The sequence below is a fragment of the Xenopus laevis genome, chromosome 5S (genome assembly GCF_017654675.1).
Source record: "Xenopus laevis strain J_2021 chromosome 5S, Xenopus_laevis_v10.1, whole genome shotgun sequence".
Taxonomy (NCBI): domain Eukaryota; kingdom Metazoa; phylum Chordata; class Amphibia; order Anura; family Pipidae; genus Xenopus; species Xenopus laevis.
Genome location: NC_054380.1, coordinates 107470054 through 107485633, shown reverse-complemented (window position 1 = coordinate 107485633; position 15580 = coordinate 107470054). Strand labels below are relative to the sequence as shown.

Here is a 15580-nt window from a genome sequence, read left to right as displayed (position 1 = left end):
ATAGCAAATGTATCAATTTAGAACATTTAACAGGTGGGAGACCCCCCCCCACCAGAGCTGCTTTAGAAGGTGAAAAATTAAACTTTACACTACAATATTAGTGTAAAACGAATTTAAAAAAAAAAAAACAGTCGCAAATAGATAGTAATTGGAAAAAAGTCTATTTGGTGAACGATCTGAAACTAACCGAATTGAAAAAAAAAAAGTGTTGGAAGGTGAACAACCCCTTTAACTGAAAGACTTGAGCAGGTATAGTTCTTCAAAAGTGAACAGAGCGGCTTTAAACAATATTACACAAACATAATGGCAAAGGGGCCAATGTCATTGTTGCTGTATAAGTCATTGTGAGTGGCGCAATCATGCAGAGCAGTAGCTAACACCAGTATCACTACTGAAGATTCATAGCTGCATCCATCTTTGAATCTGTGATTCCCCAGATTATATTACAGACAACCCTTATTTTCTGCTGGATAATTGCTGCTATTGAGAAGCTGAAACTTTAGGCTGGTGCAATGAGTTCAGTATGTAAAATATAGCATGTATAGCCATATTCAGTTTTAGGGTTTAGTTCTCCTTTAAAATCCTTTTAATGTGTATGATATAGTACATCAACAATGGAAAAGGAACCCGGAGTGTGAGAGGAACTTAATTCTCTTTTGTCAAATTAGTACTAGAAAAAATGAAGCATAAAACAACAAGGGGTACACAATATCTGTACTTTTTTTTGTGGAGTGACCCTGTGGTACAAGATATGTAATTGTCTTGATTTAGCAATCCGATACATGATATACATGGAGATCTGCTTCTGTAACACACAGCCAACAAACAGTACTCCACAAAAAAAGTACAGATATTGTGTACCCCTCGTTGTTTCTTGCTTCATGCCTGAGAGGTCGCTAAAGCTGAATAGTGCAGCTAGGTATTTGATACAAACTGGTATCTTATCAATGCATGTAGATACAGTGTTAATTCATAAGTACAGGTTGAGCTTTGTTTAGCTAGTAGCTAGTATCAATATTCGAAATAATATTTTATATCATACAAGCATGCAGATCTTAAGTGCACTATAGATAAGCTTTAGCAACAGCTGAATTACCATATACCAATATTGCATATTAATATAATAAAATGCTAAACCAATCACTTTGCTGCACATTTCTTACCTGAGGATTGATATTTCCAAGATATATGTTAGTGGTGCTTGGATCTCCAACATCATGTGACCCAGGAGCATAATCATCAAGGGCTGAAATGAAGATAAATATGTTTGTTACAGGGCTAAATTAAATCATATTGTTATGTAAATTTTAGGTAAAGTAAACAGGTTACCACCAGAAGATCTGCTTCTTCTTGATGATGGTGTGTCCGCTGTAAAAGAAAGAAATGTAAAAAAACAAAAAAAAAAAACAAATAAAATTTCACTTATACAGCAATTCCCAAGCATTTTCAAAATGAAAGGCATAAAAGAAGCACGTCCTATTCAAATGAATAGGCATTGCCATTGGCATTTTTAGCCATTCCTCATGGAGACGACGAATACTCTGTGGGCGCCACAGCTATTAAGCTATTGACCCACAAGATAATTTCTACTGGTATCTTTCAGCTGATGTACATTATCATCATTAGTTTCAATGCAAAATGATGTCAGCAATGGCTGATGGATTTTAGAGCAGAATTGACGACGCATATTATCTGCTGAGAAGCCCCATGCAAAAAAGGGAAATATTTATAAGGAAAAAAAAAAAACGTACAAAGGATAAAAAAAGTTTACAGAAAGCGATATAAAAAGTCATGAAAATAACGTACTTAATTTCCGTTGCGTATCTGTGTCAGTTTGAGGGGGTTCAAACCTACTCGTTCTACCTTTAGTTTTGTGACGTTCATCTCTCTCCTCCTGTATTCTGTCATGAATTAACAATGGATTAAATACTTAGAACAATTCTGAAATGTTAAGTATATGAATCTATTATTAGTGTACCAACTAAGCATTTTATAGATATTATAGCTGCAAGACATACAAAGTTATTTCACATCAATATACAAGTTTCAGATAAATTAACTTATATAAAATGGAATTAGCAGCACATAAAATTTGCTCATGAGAGTTAAAAGTTAACTGAACACATTTTTTACAAAATGAATATTCCAGCACTCAGAGCAAATATGAAGCAGTGTGATAGTGTTACACTTAAACAACAAAGCACAAGGCTGGATCACAACTGTATACAGATATCTGCATTCAAGTATACTTTGTGCCAGTTGTTAGACATTTATGAAGAAAAATGTATGGCAATACAATGCTGAGAATCATTTAGGGTCAATGTGAAAACAAGACATGTCTCTAGTGTGTGTATAATACAATAAGTGCTGATTCATGGTGGCCAAATTGTGCAGATCAGAATGTTTGGCCTCTGGACTTCTGATAGGATAACATTAAGGACATATTTATCAAGAATCGAATTTGTGGGAAGGTTTTTCTACCTCGAATAAACTCAAACTCCGAATCTTTGGGTATTTATGAAAAAATCTGGATGTCAAAAACTCAAATGAAAAACGATCGACTTTTTGGATAAAAACCCTCAAATCAACCACAAAAACTTGAGCTTTGCCTAGGACAACTCCCATTGACTTCTACATGACCTCGCCAACTTTTAGATGGCGAATGTTTACATTCAAATTTTGTAGTTTTTTTTTTGCTTATTAACTGATAGACATTCACATTTTTTAAAATATAATTTGAGAGAGTTTGGGTGCAAAAATAAAAAAAGAAATTAAATGGTGGGAAAAAAATCACTTCAAGTTTTGAAAAATCTGCCCCTAAAAGTCCATGCAGTGCCAGTGTCTGTAGACTCCATTTATGACCACATGTGGTTTTCAGTCTGTGGTTTTGAATGTTGCCGATTCCATGGGGTTATCGCTTACTTAAATACCTAATGAATGAATACACTTACTGCTTCAGCTCTTCTTTGAAAAGTTCCAAATTACTTTTCTTCTTTTCTTTTTCCCCTTTCTTTAACGGCTGAAAATAAAATGATCAGTTTAATACTAATCCAATACAAAGTACAAATGCAAGAAATTTAGTAAATAAAAATGTAAAACTTCTATAGTCAGGTTGCAGATTTTTTTATGGGTTCTTTTGAAGACATAACAACAAACACCAAAGTTTGAACTTGGCATGCATCTAGCACAATAAAACGGATCAGAGAGAAACCTGGAGCAAAAAGTCTAGACTATGTAATAGCATGATACATATAGAGTACCTACAGGAACCAAAGCAACACTGATAAGCAGTTGCATTAACCACTCTGAAGGAAAAGAACCTCACTGTTTTAGGGGAATGTTCTATTAGATTCCCCTGGGAGCCAAACTTGTGGGCCATTTAGGGAATTATTTGGGGTAAACAATAATTTGCTGTCCTAAGTATTCTTGGAAGTATGGCTGAACCTTCAACAAAAAAGTCCTAAAGCCATTGATGTTATGGGACTATTCTGAACCAGTTCAACATAAGCAAAGACACAGGGATTTATCTCACAGGGGTAGGGGAGCAACGAATTACTATTTATAAATTATACACACGCCAAAAAAAACCAACATTTTAACAGCCACAATAAACTGACATTCTTATATTAAGTTTTCTTAAATTGGTGGTTAACTTTTAAGTTAACCTTTAAAAAATGGCCTGTTTTTAGCAACTTTTCAACTGGTCTTCTTTTAGTTTACTTATTGTCTTTCTGTTCTGCCTATTTCCACCTTTAAGAAGGGGGTCACTGATTGCGACTGCCCAAAAGCTATAGCTCTACGAGGTTACTGTTGAATACTTTTATTGTTTATCTTTCTATTCAGTCCCTCATTTATATTCATAATCAATTATTTAATTTCACTTTATATTATTTAATAGTAAAAGCATCATATAATACACAGATGAAAAAACACAGCTCAATAAAACTATGGCTTACAGGTTTTCTGGGTTCACCAAGAATAACTGGAGGTGGGGGCCTCTCGCTGCTAGACTGCTGGCTTTTGGGTTCTGAAAATCGTGTAGATGGCTTATACAATTTTCCTCGCTTCTCGTCTGCTTCATGTTCCTCTGTATAAATATTATAAATACGTGATAAAGTCAACATTTAACTAAAATGTTCAAATAATTCATTTTTAATAATTCCGTAAATGTGGTGCCTAGATAATTTACCTTTTGTGGCATTAACAATCCCTCCTCTTACAAATGTTTTCACTTTGCTGCCATCACCTCCTTCAAATGCAGCAAGGAATTCTTCATATATCTCTGCAGCTGCTTTTTCATCTTCCTGTGGGCACCAAGAGCTTGATTAGCTTGATATTAAAATAAGTACAATCCTGATAAAGTAGTTAGTTTTGTAAATATAGATGCTCTGGATATATATTTGATTCAAATCCAATTTTTTTTCTATAATGCTTTTTAAAACACAAATATATAATGTGGCTAAGGGTGATGAAACATTTGCATTCAACTATATCTACAAGGTATATCAATCTCATTATACAATTAAATAGGCTTCTGTTGACAGGGACATAGAAAAAATGGTTACCTTTTTCTTAAGTTCATCTTGCTCCTTCTTGCTTAACGTTCTCTTAGCAGCAGTGCTCATTTTCCCAATACTGAAGGATTTAAGTTTACTTTCCAAAAAAGATGGCTAAAAAAATAAAATCATCATTATATTTTAATTTTAAGAAAAAAATGAGGCATTCACATTGGCACACAATATGTTTCTCTATAATCAACAAAATATATATTATCAAAGGATTTAAATTTTATGTTCCTTAAGAATGTTATTTTTGACACTGACCAATTACATTTTCTGTGAGAATATTTGAAATGGGGTTTCAGCATTCCATGTTTGTTAGATAAGGGACATCCAGTATATACACTCTAAAAAAACAAATCATACCTAAACAAACAAGTTCAGAAAGAGAAGACCATTGGGAAGATGCTTTCGGTGATATGTACAGAAATTCAGCGCAGAAGGACATGAGCATCAGAAATGAATGCCTACAGTCACCCTGTTAAGGAGCAAGATGCTCCCATTTTTTTTTTTTTAAATATCGCTGTACCATAAAAAGTTTGGAATTATGGTAAAACACTGGACCTTGAAGAACATACCTGCAAAAGGACAAGTTCATGCAAAATCCCAAAGCATAGTTCTGGTAAAATAACCACTGAACTTTCCAGGTTCCAAAATGGGGCCCTTTTTACACAATAGCAACAAAAATAGGGGTCCTTCAACACCACCCAAAATGAATAAGAGTCCTAATCCAAAGGGCACCAAGAAAGAGTACAGCTTATTGGTACACTTGTGGTAAATCCTCAATGCCCGCTATTTAAATGAACAGAAACCCATTTTTTTTTAATGTAAAAAATGTTTTTCTTACCACCTTCTATAACACATCTGGCCTTGACAGGGTTTACACCTAAATAATGACATAAAATCCCTTTTCTGGTTGTACTGCTGTGTCTGAAAAGGGAAATAGGGCGACAAGCAGTGAACCAGCTCCTACGTGAGCGCTCCTGTCTCCTGATAGCTGCCTATTTCTCAGCCAGATGTGTTATTGGAAGTGCGTAGAAGGGATTTTTTTTACATACATTTTTTAGTGTTCCTGTTCCTTTAACAGATTTCAAATTAAGTCAGAACAATGAAACAACATCTCTTACTCAAGGCTTTTTTTAATGCATTTACAAACGCATGTTGAGTGTGTGAAAACACATACATTGCATTTACACTTGTTTTAATTTATACGACTACATGCATTTTTTGGGAGTTTCAAACGCTATTTCAATGTGCGAAGAAAAAAATATACTGTGTGAAATATGAATGCAGTAAAACACACCTCTGAACCCTCATGATTACAAACAATCAGAATATAGTGGGATCTATAAGCTGAGGCATTGAGGTGCTCTCAAACTTGCATCACAAATGCAAAAAAAAACCTTTGTGTAAGGTCCCTTAAGGTAAAATAGGGAACAAGCATATATGAAACCTGGACCCCTCCACAATGACTACTGAGCAAAAAAGAACTTGACAATGATCTTCATACAATTTTACATTTCAAATTAAATAAAAAATTAAAAGCAAAGTTACGTTGATAGGTTAAAGTTTGTGAACCCTTTAAAATGTTCTATATTTTTAAATGACTGTGGCCTAAAACATCAACTTTTCTAACAAGTCCTAAAAGGAGACAAAGAAATCCTAGTTAAACAAATGAAACAACATTATATATGGTCATGCATTAAAAAAATAATCAATATATCTGCGTGTGGCAAAAGTAAATCAGTATTCACTTGCTTTCACTTGGTTAGTTGCAGTTATTGCTGCACCAAATACTGTTTGCAGTAACTATTAGTCAATCCTGCACATCAACTTGGAGGAATTTTAGCCCATTCCTCCATACAGAACAGCTTCAGCTCTTGGATGTAGGCAAGTTTCTTCACATGAATGACTCGCTTTAGGTCACTTTCAGTTGGATTAAGGTCAGGATTTTCACTTGGCCATTCCAGAACATTGACTTTATTCTTCTTTAACCATTCTTTGTTAAAATGACTTGTGTGTTTAGGATCATTGTCTTGCTGCATAATAAACGAGAATCAGTTCACAGAAAAATGTCTTGATATTTTCCTTTAGAATTCTCTGGTATAGCTCAAAATTCATTGTTCCATCAATGATGGAAAGCCATCTAGGCCCAAACCAGAACACTCCCATCCCCATGTTTCACAGATATGATACAGGTCCAAATGTAACACTCCTCATTTAAGCCAATAAATTCCATTTTGGCTTCATCCTTCAACAAAGCATTCTTCCTGTATCCTTCTGGTTTGTCCACATGATCTTTAGCTAACTGTAGACAGTCAACAATATTTTTGAGGGAGAGCGTTGGCTTTCTCCTAACTACCCTGCCATACACACCATTGCGGTTCAGTATTCTCCTGATGGTGGACTTATGAACATCAACATTCGCCAATGTGAGACAGGCCTTCAGTTGCTCAGAGGTTGGAACCTTGCAGCTGGAGTTATCTCTGATGGTCGACCACTTCTGGGTAGGGTAACAGCAGTCTTCAATTTCCTCCATTTGTACACAATCTGTTAGACTGTTGATTGGCGGAGTCCAAACTCTTTAGAGATAGTCGTGTAACCATTTCCAGCTTTATGGGCATCAACAACTCTTTTTCGGAGGTCCTCAGATACCTCCTTTTTTGAGCCACAAATGTGTTGTATGTGTGACCAGGCTTTGATTATCATACCATTGATTAAAAACACTAGACTCTGATTTACCTTCAAATTATATGATAATCCTAAGGATTCACTTACTTTTGCAACACGCAAAAATGCTACCGGTTTATTTTTTTCACTGAATACATGACCAAATATAATTACATTTGTAGCTTTTTGTGCCCCTCAAAAATTATTGCTCCAAGGGAAGGGAACTTTAAACATGCCAAGAATGATGCTGAGTGAGCAATGAACCATACATAATAATAGCAGAGCAAATCAGTACTCCCAATTACCTATTTATAATCGTATCTCTTAGTTTCTGTTGAGGTCTGACTTGAGTCAGGAATAATATATTTAACCAGTAATTTTTCCAAAGGGGAAAAGAAAGCAGCCCACAGAAACTATCTTAAATCTATAGTCACACGTCACTTTCTCCTCTACCCACCACTATGATACAATCAAATTGGGGATTGGTGATCTATATTTCAACCTAAACCGTGGTATATACTGTTGTAAATAATCAACTTAAAAATAATAATTTTCCTGTTATACAGTGTGGTATAACTTGTATGATTTCCTTAATTAGAAACCGACGAGGATTTTCTGATAAAGTGCCGTGCTAATTGGTGAATAAACCAAAATTAATTATAAACTTAAGAAGTACAATTTAATTATTACTTATTATACAAGCTCATCCCAATCAACTAGGATCAAAATTAATCCATATAAAGTGCAGTGCAATAAATACCCATATAATAAGAAACCCCAATTAAAAATATAAATGATAGTAGGAGAATAAATAAATCAATGTGACCAGCACCATTATGAGATACAATTATTACCACTTGCTCCAATTCATGAAAATAGATTGGAAAATGGAAAAGAAAGAGCAGTGAAGTTGTCCCAATTTTAACTACCTGTATTGTTTCTATCAAGGACCATTACAAAGCAAAGGCAGGATAACCAGGACTGTGGTCTCAAATGTTAAAACTATGCTTGAATGAGAGACTATCTAGAGCTAAAAAAAAACACAAAGCAAGGCCCCTTGCAAATTCAGTGCAGTAAGGAGAAGGATTAGAGCTGATCAATGGGTCACAAGACTGGTTTCAAAGTTCGGTCTTGTTACTGTAAAAGTAGCTGTGTGTGTATCCAACACACACAGTCCCACAACAATACTAGTTGACACAAAGTATCAGAATGCATATAAAGGCTACTCTCTTGAGTATTAACTACATTAACTACATTGTTTCAATAGTGGTAAAGGCTCAACTAAAAGAGTGTGAAAGGGTCCCGCATTCTGGCCAATAGTCTGGTGGGACCACAAATTGGCAGATTTTATTGGCTTGTTTACGGTCTTTAGAATCCACCAAACACTGTCACTTTAATGGCAATCGAATCACTATAATGAAATCAAATCACACCGCCTGCAGCAATGGGGAAGAATTCGGGAGGGAGGAAAAGCACCAAGTATCATTGATAACACTTTTCTTTTGATATCACAGTTTTCTTTTTGATAGCTCACACACTCCTCTAACTACATACTATATGTGCATGTGGTAGTGCTAGATGCTTCCTGCTTACAACGGGGCCTTCCTATCTCTGGCTTAGAGAGTGAAGCAATCAACCATGCCGGTACTGCATACACCAGAAGTACTACAACTCCCAGCATGCTCTCTTCCCCGTCTGGGAACAAACACTATTGGAGGCGCCAAATGATGGGTTGCCCTATTGTACACAATGCGCGACACCACTTACAATCACCCAGAGGTAACGCAGCACTAGGCCTGCTACTTGCCAAAGCCGTGTAGAACCGCAGGCCCAAATTACCCCCCCCCCCCCCCCCCCGACAAATGAGCTTCCCCAGGAGACCAGGCCTCGACTTCTGCGCACATCACCCTGAGTCTGGTCTATGGCTTTCACTCTGTGCCTGGGCTATTACCTTTCCCTTCGCAACACAGCCCGCAGCAATCTACAAACAGCACGGTACCAAAACATCACAGTGAGCCCTAACCTTCTGCCCCGCTCGTGGCGAGCCGCCAGACGTCTTCTCCGCCATCTTGCGTGTCTCCTCCTGGCCGAACAATCGAGAACCGATAGACGTGAGTGGTGGAAGGCGAGAGTACGTTCATTGAGAAGGCTGCATAATGGATCGCCGAACCACTCAGCCAAAGGAAATGTTTACTGCGTCACGACTCCCGTGACGACTGACGTGCTGCAGCAATTTTGCGTGGTTACGTGATCCTTGCAGTGACAATAAACGTTTTAGACCGTGTACAATTGTGATATCTTTGTTGTTTTGATTTTTTTCATTAGTTTGCCAAATTTGTATACATTTCTGTCAACAAACGAATATATCCCGTAATACATACATATAGATAAAGCATAATGTTGGGGGTAGGGTTGCCACCTTTGTGGAAAAAAATACTGGCCTTCCTATATGTTTATCTTTTTCCCCTATTAATAACATTGGGATAAGCCATCATTTTTACCGGCCAGGCCTGTAAAATACCAGCCATGTGTGTAAAATACTGGCCAGGTGGCAACTAGGGTTGACACCTTTTCCTGAAAAAAATATCGGCCTTCCTATATATTTATCATTTTTCCCTATTAATAACATTGGGATGAACCATCATATTTACCGGCCAGGTGGCAACTCTAGGGTAACCCTAGGCACATTAAGAGATTGATATAAATGTGTTACAGATGGTTAACATGTCTGCAATTTAGTTTACAACGTAAAGAACATAAAGTAAGGGCAGGGCGGGGCCACGCAACGGACGCTAGAAGAGGCAAAAGAAAAGGTAAGTTCCAGGGGATTGGGGGCATTACAAATTTACCGGCAGCTACATTGGAACTTAACTGATGTGTTTTAGAAAAAAACATGTTTTCCCGTGACTAGGGTTGCCACCTTTTTTAAACTGCTATACCGGCTGGTGGGGGGCGGGGACACAAAGGGGCGGGCCGTGATGTCAAAATGGGCCGGGTCGTGACGTTGAAGGGGACGGGGCTAGGGAGGGGCCACGCAACGGACGCTAGAAGAGGCAAAAGAAAAGGTAAGTTCCAGGGGATTGGGGGCATTACAAATTTACCGGCAGCTACATTGCTCTTAAATTTGTAATACCGGCCCCGGCCTTGGCAGGTATTTTACCTATGGTAAGGTGGAAACCCTACCAGTGACAGAATCCCATTAAAGGAGAATTCAACCTGTTCTGAAAAAAACCCTTACCCCCCACACCAGGTAGACCCCCTCCCTCCTCCCCCCAGGCTAACTAGCCCCCCCCAGGGAGATCTCCCATACTCCATATTTACCCCTTGCTGCAGATTCTCCCACCGAAGTTCCATGCGTTCATCTTCTGCGTCCTCTGTAAACTGACTGTGAGATCGGTATTTCCTCGCATGCGCAGTTGGAGCAGTTTGCGCACCTGCGCATGTGCGGAATTACACCGAAAATTGCTGATCTCACAGTCAGCTTACCGAGGACACAGAAGATGAACGCGTGGAACTTCACTGGAAGAATCTGCGGCGAGGGGTAAGTATGGAGTATGGGGCAATTCCCAGGGGGACAGTAACTGTAGGGGGCGGGCCCTGGTGCGGGACGTGCAGCCGGGCCCCCGCCCCCGCCCCCTCCGTACCAGATTTTTTCCCCTGAAATCAACTGATGCGGCCGGAAATCGTCAGTGCGCGAGCTGCTGGGGGGCCCTGAGAGGGTGCGGGCCCTGGCCCAATTGCACCCTCTGCTCCCCCGGTAGTTCCACACTGCCGGGGGCGGGGTAGTTAGCCTGGGGGGAGGAGAGAGGGGGGTCTACCTGGGGTGGGGGGGTACAGGTTTTTTTCAGAACAGGTTGATTTCTCCTTTAAAGGGGTGGTTCACCTTCAAACAACTAGTTGTTTTCAGATAGATCACCAGAAATAATGACCTTTTCCAATGTGTGACCGTTTTTCTAATATTGAAGTTTCAAGTGTCTTTTTTCAACTTCTGAAGCAGCCTTGGGAGGGGGGTCGTCGACCCTGTAAACTGTTCTAAATTGATACATTTAGTTGATACATTTCTTATTTTTGTCCCTGCTGAGCAGAATCTCTAGGTTTCATTACAGGCAACTGTTAGAATGGATACAATAGTTGTGAAAACTCCAGAGATGCTGCTGAGAAATGTATCAACCAAATGTTGCAAAATTGTAACAGTTTAGAGTCTGCATTAGAATAACTGAGCTGTCAGACTCAAACACCAGAGACACGAACATTCACCTTTAAACTTAGATTTTGAAAAAACAGTAAAAAAATAAATAATTGAAAGTAATTGAAAAAAGTCTTTATTTCTGGGGAACAATCTAAAAACAATTGAATTGAAAAAAGTGTTTGGACGGTGAACAACCCATAATTTTGTACAGTCAGGTGATCTCAGTGGTGGCCAATAAAAGGGCAACTGTGTTTGGGAGTTTTAATGGAGAATTAAAGCCTAGCTAAAGAAGTAGACTATAAATGTTGTACATTGTGTTTCAAGCTTGTGTATCAGCCCAAGGCAACCACATCCCTTTAGCAGTAAAGATATGTGTCTCCAAAGATGCCCCAGTAGCTCCCCATCTTCTTTTCTGCTGATTCACTGCACATGCTCTGTGCTGCTGTCAGTTACTGAGCTTAGAGACCAAATCAAAATATACAGCACACATAGAATATAAATGTCACAATATAAAGTTGATTAGTAATACATATAATTATAACATGGCAGCACAGAAACCTGTACAATTAGCATCAGATAAACTTTATTTTCTGCTTGATAATTTGCAACAACCCCTAAGCTTAGCTTCCCAACAGCTCAGAGCCCACTGAGCATGTGAGTGTCACAGACACTTTCCAAGATCGTGACCCCCTGTGACAGGTTTGAAATCCTGGATCATTGCTGCTATTAAGAAGCTGAAAATTTAGGCTGGTACAATAATAATTATATAAAATATGGCATTTTTAGCCATATTCATTATTAGGGTCAGTGGCGGAACTACCAGGGGAGCAGGGGGTGCAAGCGGGCCAGGGCCAGGCAGTGGTTTGAATGAGAGACTGGAAGATGAATAGGAGAGGGTCTGAACAGAAAGATAAGTAATAAAATGTAAAAATAGGGTTGCCACTTCTCTAGTTTTGTCCCGGACAGCCAAGCTGCCTGCCTGGTTTAGTAAATTAGGAAAACCAGGCAGGATTCCGCGAGACTGACACGGCAATCAGAAAATCGCTGATCGCCACGTCATAGCCCCATCCCTAATGTCATTGACCCATCCCAGCACATCATCGTCCTGCCTCTATTACGTCACAGAGTAACTCTGAGTGGGGAAAGGTGACAACCCTATATAAAAATAATAAAATTGTATACTCACAGCTGCATAGTTTTTTGACTTTCCAGGTTCAGTGACCTCCATTTAAAAGCGGGAAAAATGTAAAAGTGGAAAGCAAATCATTCAAAAACTGTAAAAATAATAATATTAAATAAATAAATAAAGAACAATTGAAATGTGGCTAGGCATAAGGCATTTTATATTATATATATATATATATATATATATATATATATATATATATATATATATATATATATACACTAAAAGGTAATATAAATGTTTTCTTTTTTTGCTTTTCTTTTTTTTTAAAAAAAGATAGACGATCCAGTTCTCCCTGCTGCTTCATGGTTCCTCAAGCAGGTGTGCCTATTCTGTCCAAAAATCTATGCAGCTGCTAGCCACCCTGTATTCTCAGTGAAGCCGGAGCCAATTACAACCTAGTATGTAAGAGAGTGAATTGTGTTGTGGGTGGGTGAAAGGGTTAAAATGTTATTTGTGAACTATGTGATGTTAATGAGAATTTGTATGTAAAACTGTGTAAATGGTTATTTCAAAACCATTAGGTGGCAGTAGAGTGTTATAGTTAGAAGCACTTCTGTGTTCCAACCCCTAGAGGGAATTTCCCCAAATTGGGTATAAAAGGGCAGCCACACTCATAGTAAGAGGCTTTTGATGGGAGGAGGCAAAGTGATGCAAGAGTTTCTCTGAGAAGAACACCAGCACGGAATCAGGTAGTTCACTAGATAGGAAGTTTCAGTAATAGCTGGCACTAGGTGTCAGAGATAGGGAGCAAGAAAGGGTAGTCTTTTGCCCCGACAAGGAGCGTAGTCGGATTAGGATCCGGGGAATAATTCCCAAGATGGGGTAATAGTGGTGAGGTTGTTAGGCAAGAGAGGGTGGAAGTAGAAGACTTCAAGTCAAGGTGGCTGTACCCGCCAGAGTGGTCAAGGGGCACTTGTCGAGTGCCGGATGATCGAAGCGGGGACTGGTGGAATGGTGAAGGGATGTAGTGGTGCACCGGATCACCGAGCCAGACCGATGAGGACCAGCAGGTTGTGAGTAACAAGTAAACCCTATTCTAAACGCTAGGTAGTAATGCACAGACTACTAAGTCGGAAAGCAATTGTAAAACTTAAAGTGGAAATGACTGTTGAAAGGTCTGTTGAGTTTTGTATCTGACTGCCAGTGACGTACAAGAAAAATAAACAAAGAGTTTTAAGAGTTGGTGTTTTCGACTTCTTATGTTGGGGGCCTGTGTTGAGAAATTCCCCTTACATAATTCACGCGCCTTCTTAAATGTGCCACGTCCTCAAGCACCACAACATTCTTTCAAACATGCATTCAAAGAAATAGTCGAGACAAGTTTAATGAAATGCTGAAAATTGTATATTCAACTGGTGCCTAATTATCTTCATAAGGCGTTTCTTATGAAAACTAAAATTACTATTAAGATTTTTTAAAATAACATACTTAGAGAATATAGTGTCCTCTCCGGAGACAATTGAGAGTTCAGCCTTGTAGTCCCATATTAACTATGAAAATACAGTTCAAGAACAAAATATTTGTTACTAGAATCCCGGAAGGCAGAGTCCAGCAACTGTCGTTACAACACACGAAGTAAAAACTAACTGTAAACCTGCAGAGTATTGTATCAACTTTTAGGCCTTACACCATGCGCTGGAACCAACGCTTTGTCACCTCGTGTGGGACATAGTAAGCTGGGTGAGGCTTCTTCACTTTTAGGCCGTCGAACCCCAGAACATCCATGCTGAGGCGACGTTCAGGAGCCCGTTTGCAGACACTCCTCACGTGGTGTTGTCAGACGGTGCGCCCCAGCCACCACTTGGCCAGACAACCTTTGACTTTCTCCTGGGCCTGTTGCCTAGCGGTACTATCAGGCTGCTGTAGACTTTTACTGTCGAGTTGTAGATATTGCAGGATATCCTGATTGATCTACTCCTGCAACTGGGCCTCGACACATTGGTATACCCACCTCGGGGCATAGGGCATAAAGAACCCCCAGCGCTTGTGCACTTCCACATTGATCTTTCTTTGCACCTTTGAAATAGCACGAAACTCACGTGGTGAAGCCTCTCCTGGAAGGACCCAGAATTCCCTGGCTTCCTCAGGCAGCATGAAATCTTCTTCAGCCAGTGCTAAAGGAAGAATAGCTCCAGGCGCAGACCCCATTTCACAATCTTCCTCATGGGTGTCAGTGTCATTCTGAGCATCAGACACGTCCCACTCCTCACGCCATGTGGACTCGGTCGTCTCTCCACACGAGTCGGCATGATCACCCCAGCTAGCCTCAACATCACTAGGGCCTACCGGACCGGAGGGCAGAGTAGTAGGTAAATCCGGCTGCGTCACGATGGAGATAGACGCGGCCGTTGCAGTTGGGGAATCAGTATGGGGCTCTTTCGCCGATTCTTTAGCTACACGGCACCCTGTGCAGCAGTACCTACAGAAAGTTCAGGAGGCTCCTGCCCAGTAAACAGCAGCAGCTGCGGCTCTGCAACCACCACGGGAGCTGGCTATAACTCTAGCTGTTTAAGTAGCCGATCCACTATCTCCACGGTAGGTGGTAGCTGCTCCAAATAAAAGGGACCCATATAATGCTTACGTTTGCAGGTCCTGCAGCGCCCCTCAAGTTCCACAATACCCCAATGCAACTCGGTGCCGCAGCCGCCACAGATGGGGATTAGAAGAAGTTTGCCACGGTCTGTAAGCTTTTCCGCAAAGTATCCAGCCCACTGGAATCTACGGCCGGTATCAATCAGCGGAACACTGGCAGGGGTTTTATCCATCGTGGCCATGATCACTTTCCACTCCCATAATTTTTTAGAGTCCGTCAGTGTAAAGTGCTTACTCAAAATGGCGCCGAGTCCACGCCCGTAGCTCTATTAATAAGCTGAATGCCCCACATAATATGGTAGCCAACGTAATTCCTGTTCCTGTTGTACCAAACCAGAAACAGCGCCACCTTCAAACAACTGTCAAGTTCACAGCTGTGTA

At 39.7% G+C, this 15580-nt stretch overlaps 1 protein-coding gene across 3 annotated transcripts in view; it reads right to left on the bottom strand.

Moving 5' to 3' along the window:
* Positions 1-9426, bottom strand: part of u2surp.S (U2 snRNP associated SURP domain containing S homeolog) — a 34448-nt gene extending 25022 nt beyond the window's left edge. Inside the window, exons 1-8 of one of the 3 annotated variants that reach the window (XM_018265784.2) lie at positions 9253-9426; positions 4566-4670; positions 4190-4304; positions 3957-4087; positions 2952-3019; positions 1807-1901; positions 1330-1368; positions 1164-1246 (exon numbers count right to left, since the gene is read on the bottom strand). In XM_018265784.2, coding sequence (XP_018121273.1) covers positions 1164-1246; positions 1330-1368; positions 1807-1901; positions 2952-3019; positions 3957-4087; positions 4190-4304; positions 4566-4670; positions 9253-9297 — 681 coding nt within the window. In that variant the 5' untranslated portion in view covers positions 9298-9426. Of the gene's footprint in view, positions 1-1163; positions 1247-1329; positions 1369-1806; positions 1902-2951; positions 3020-3956; positions 4088-4189; positions 4305-4565; positions 4671-9180; positions 9200-9252 lie in introns of those variants that run through there. The other 2 variants (XM_018265785.2, XM_018265786.2) reach the window with 2 other exon arrangements.
* Positions 9427-15580: the final 6154 nt, after the last annotated feature.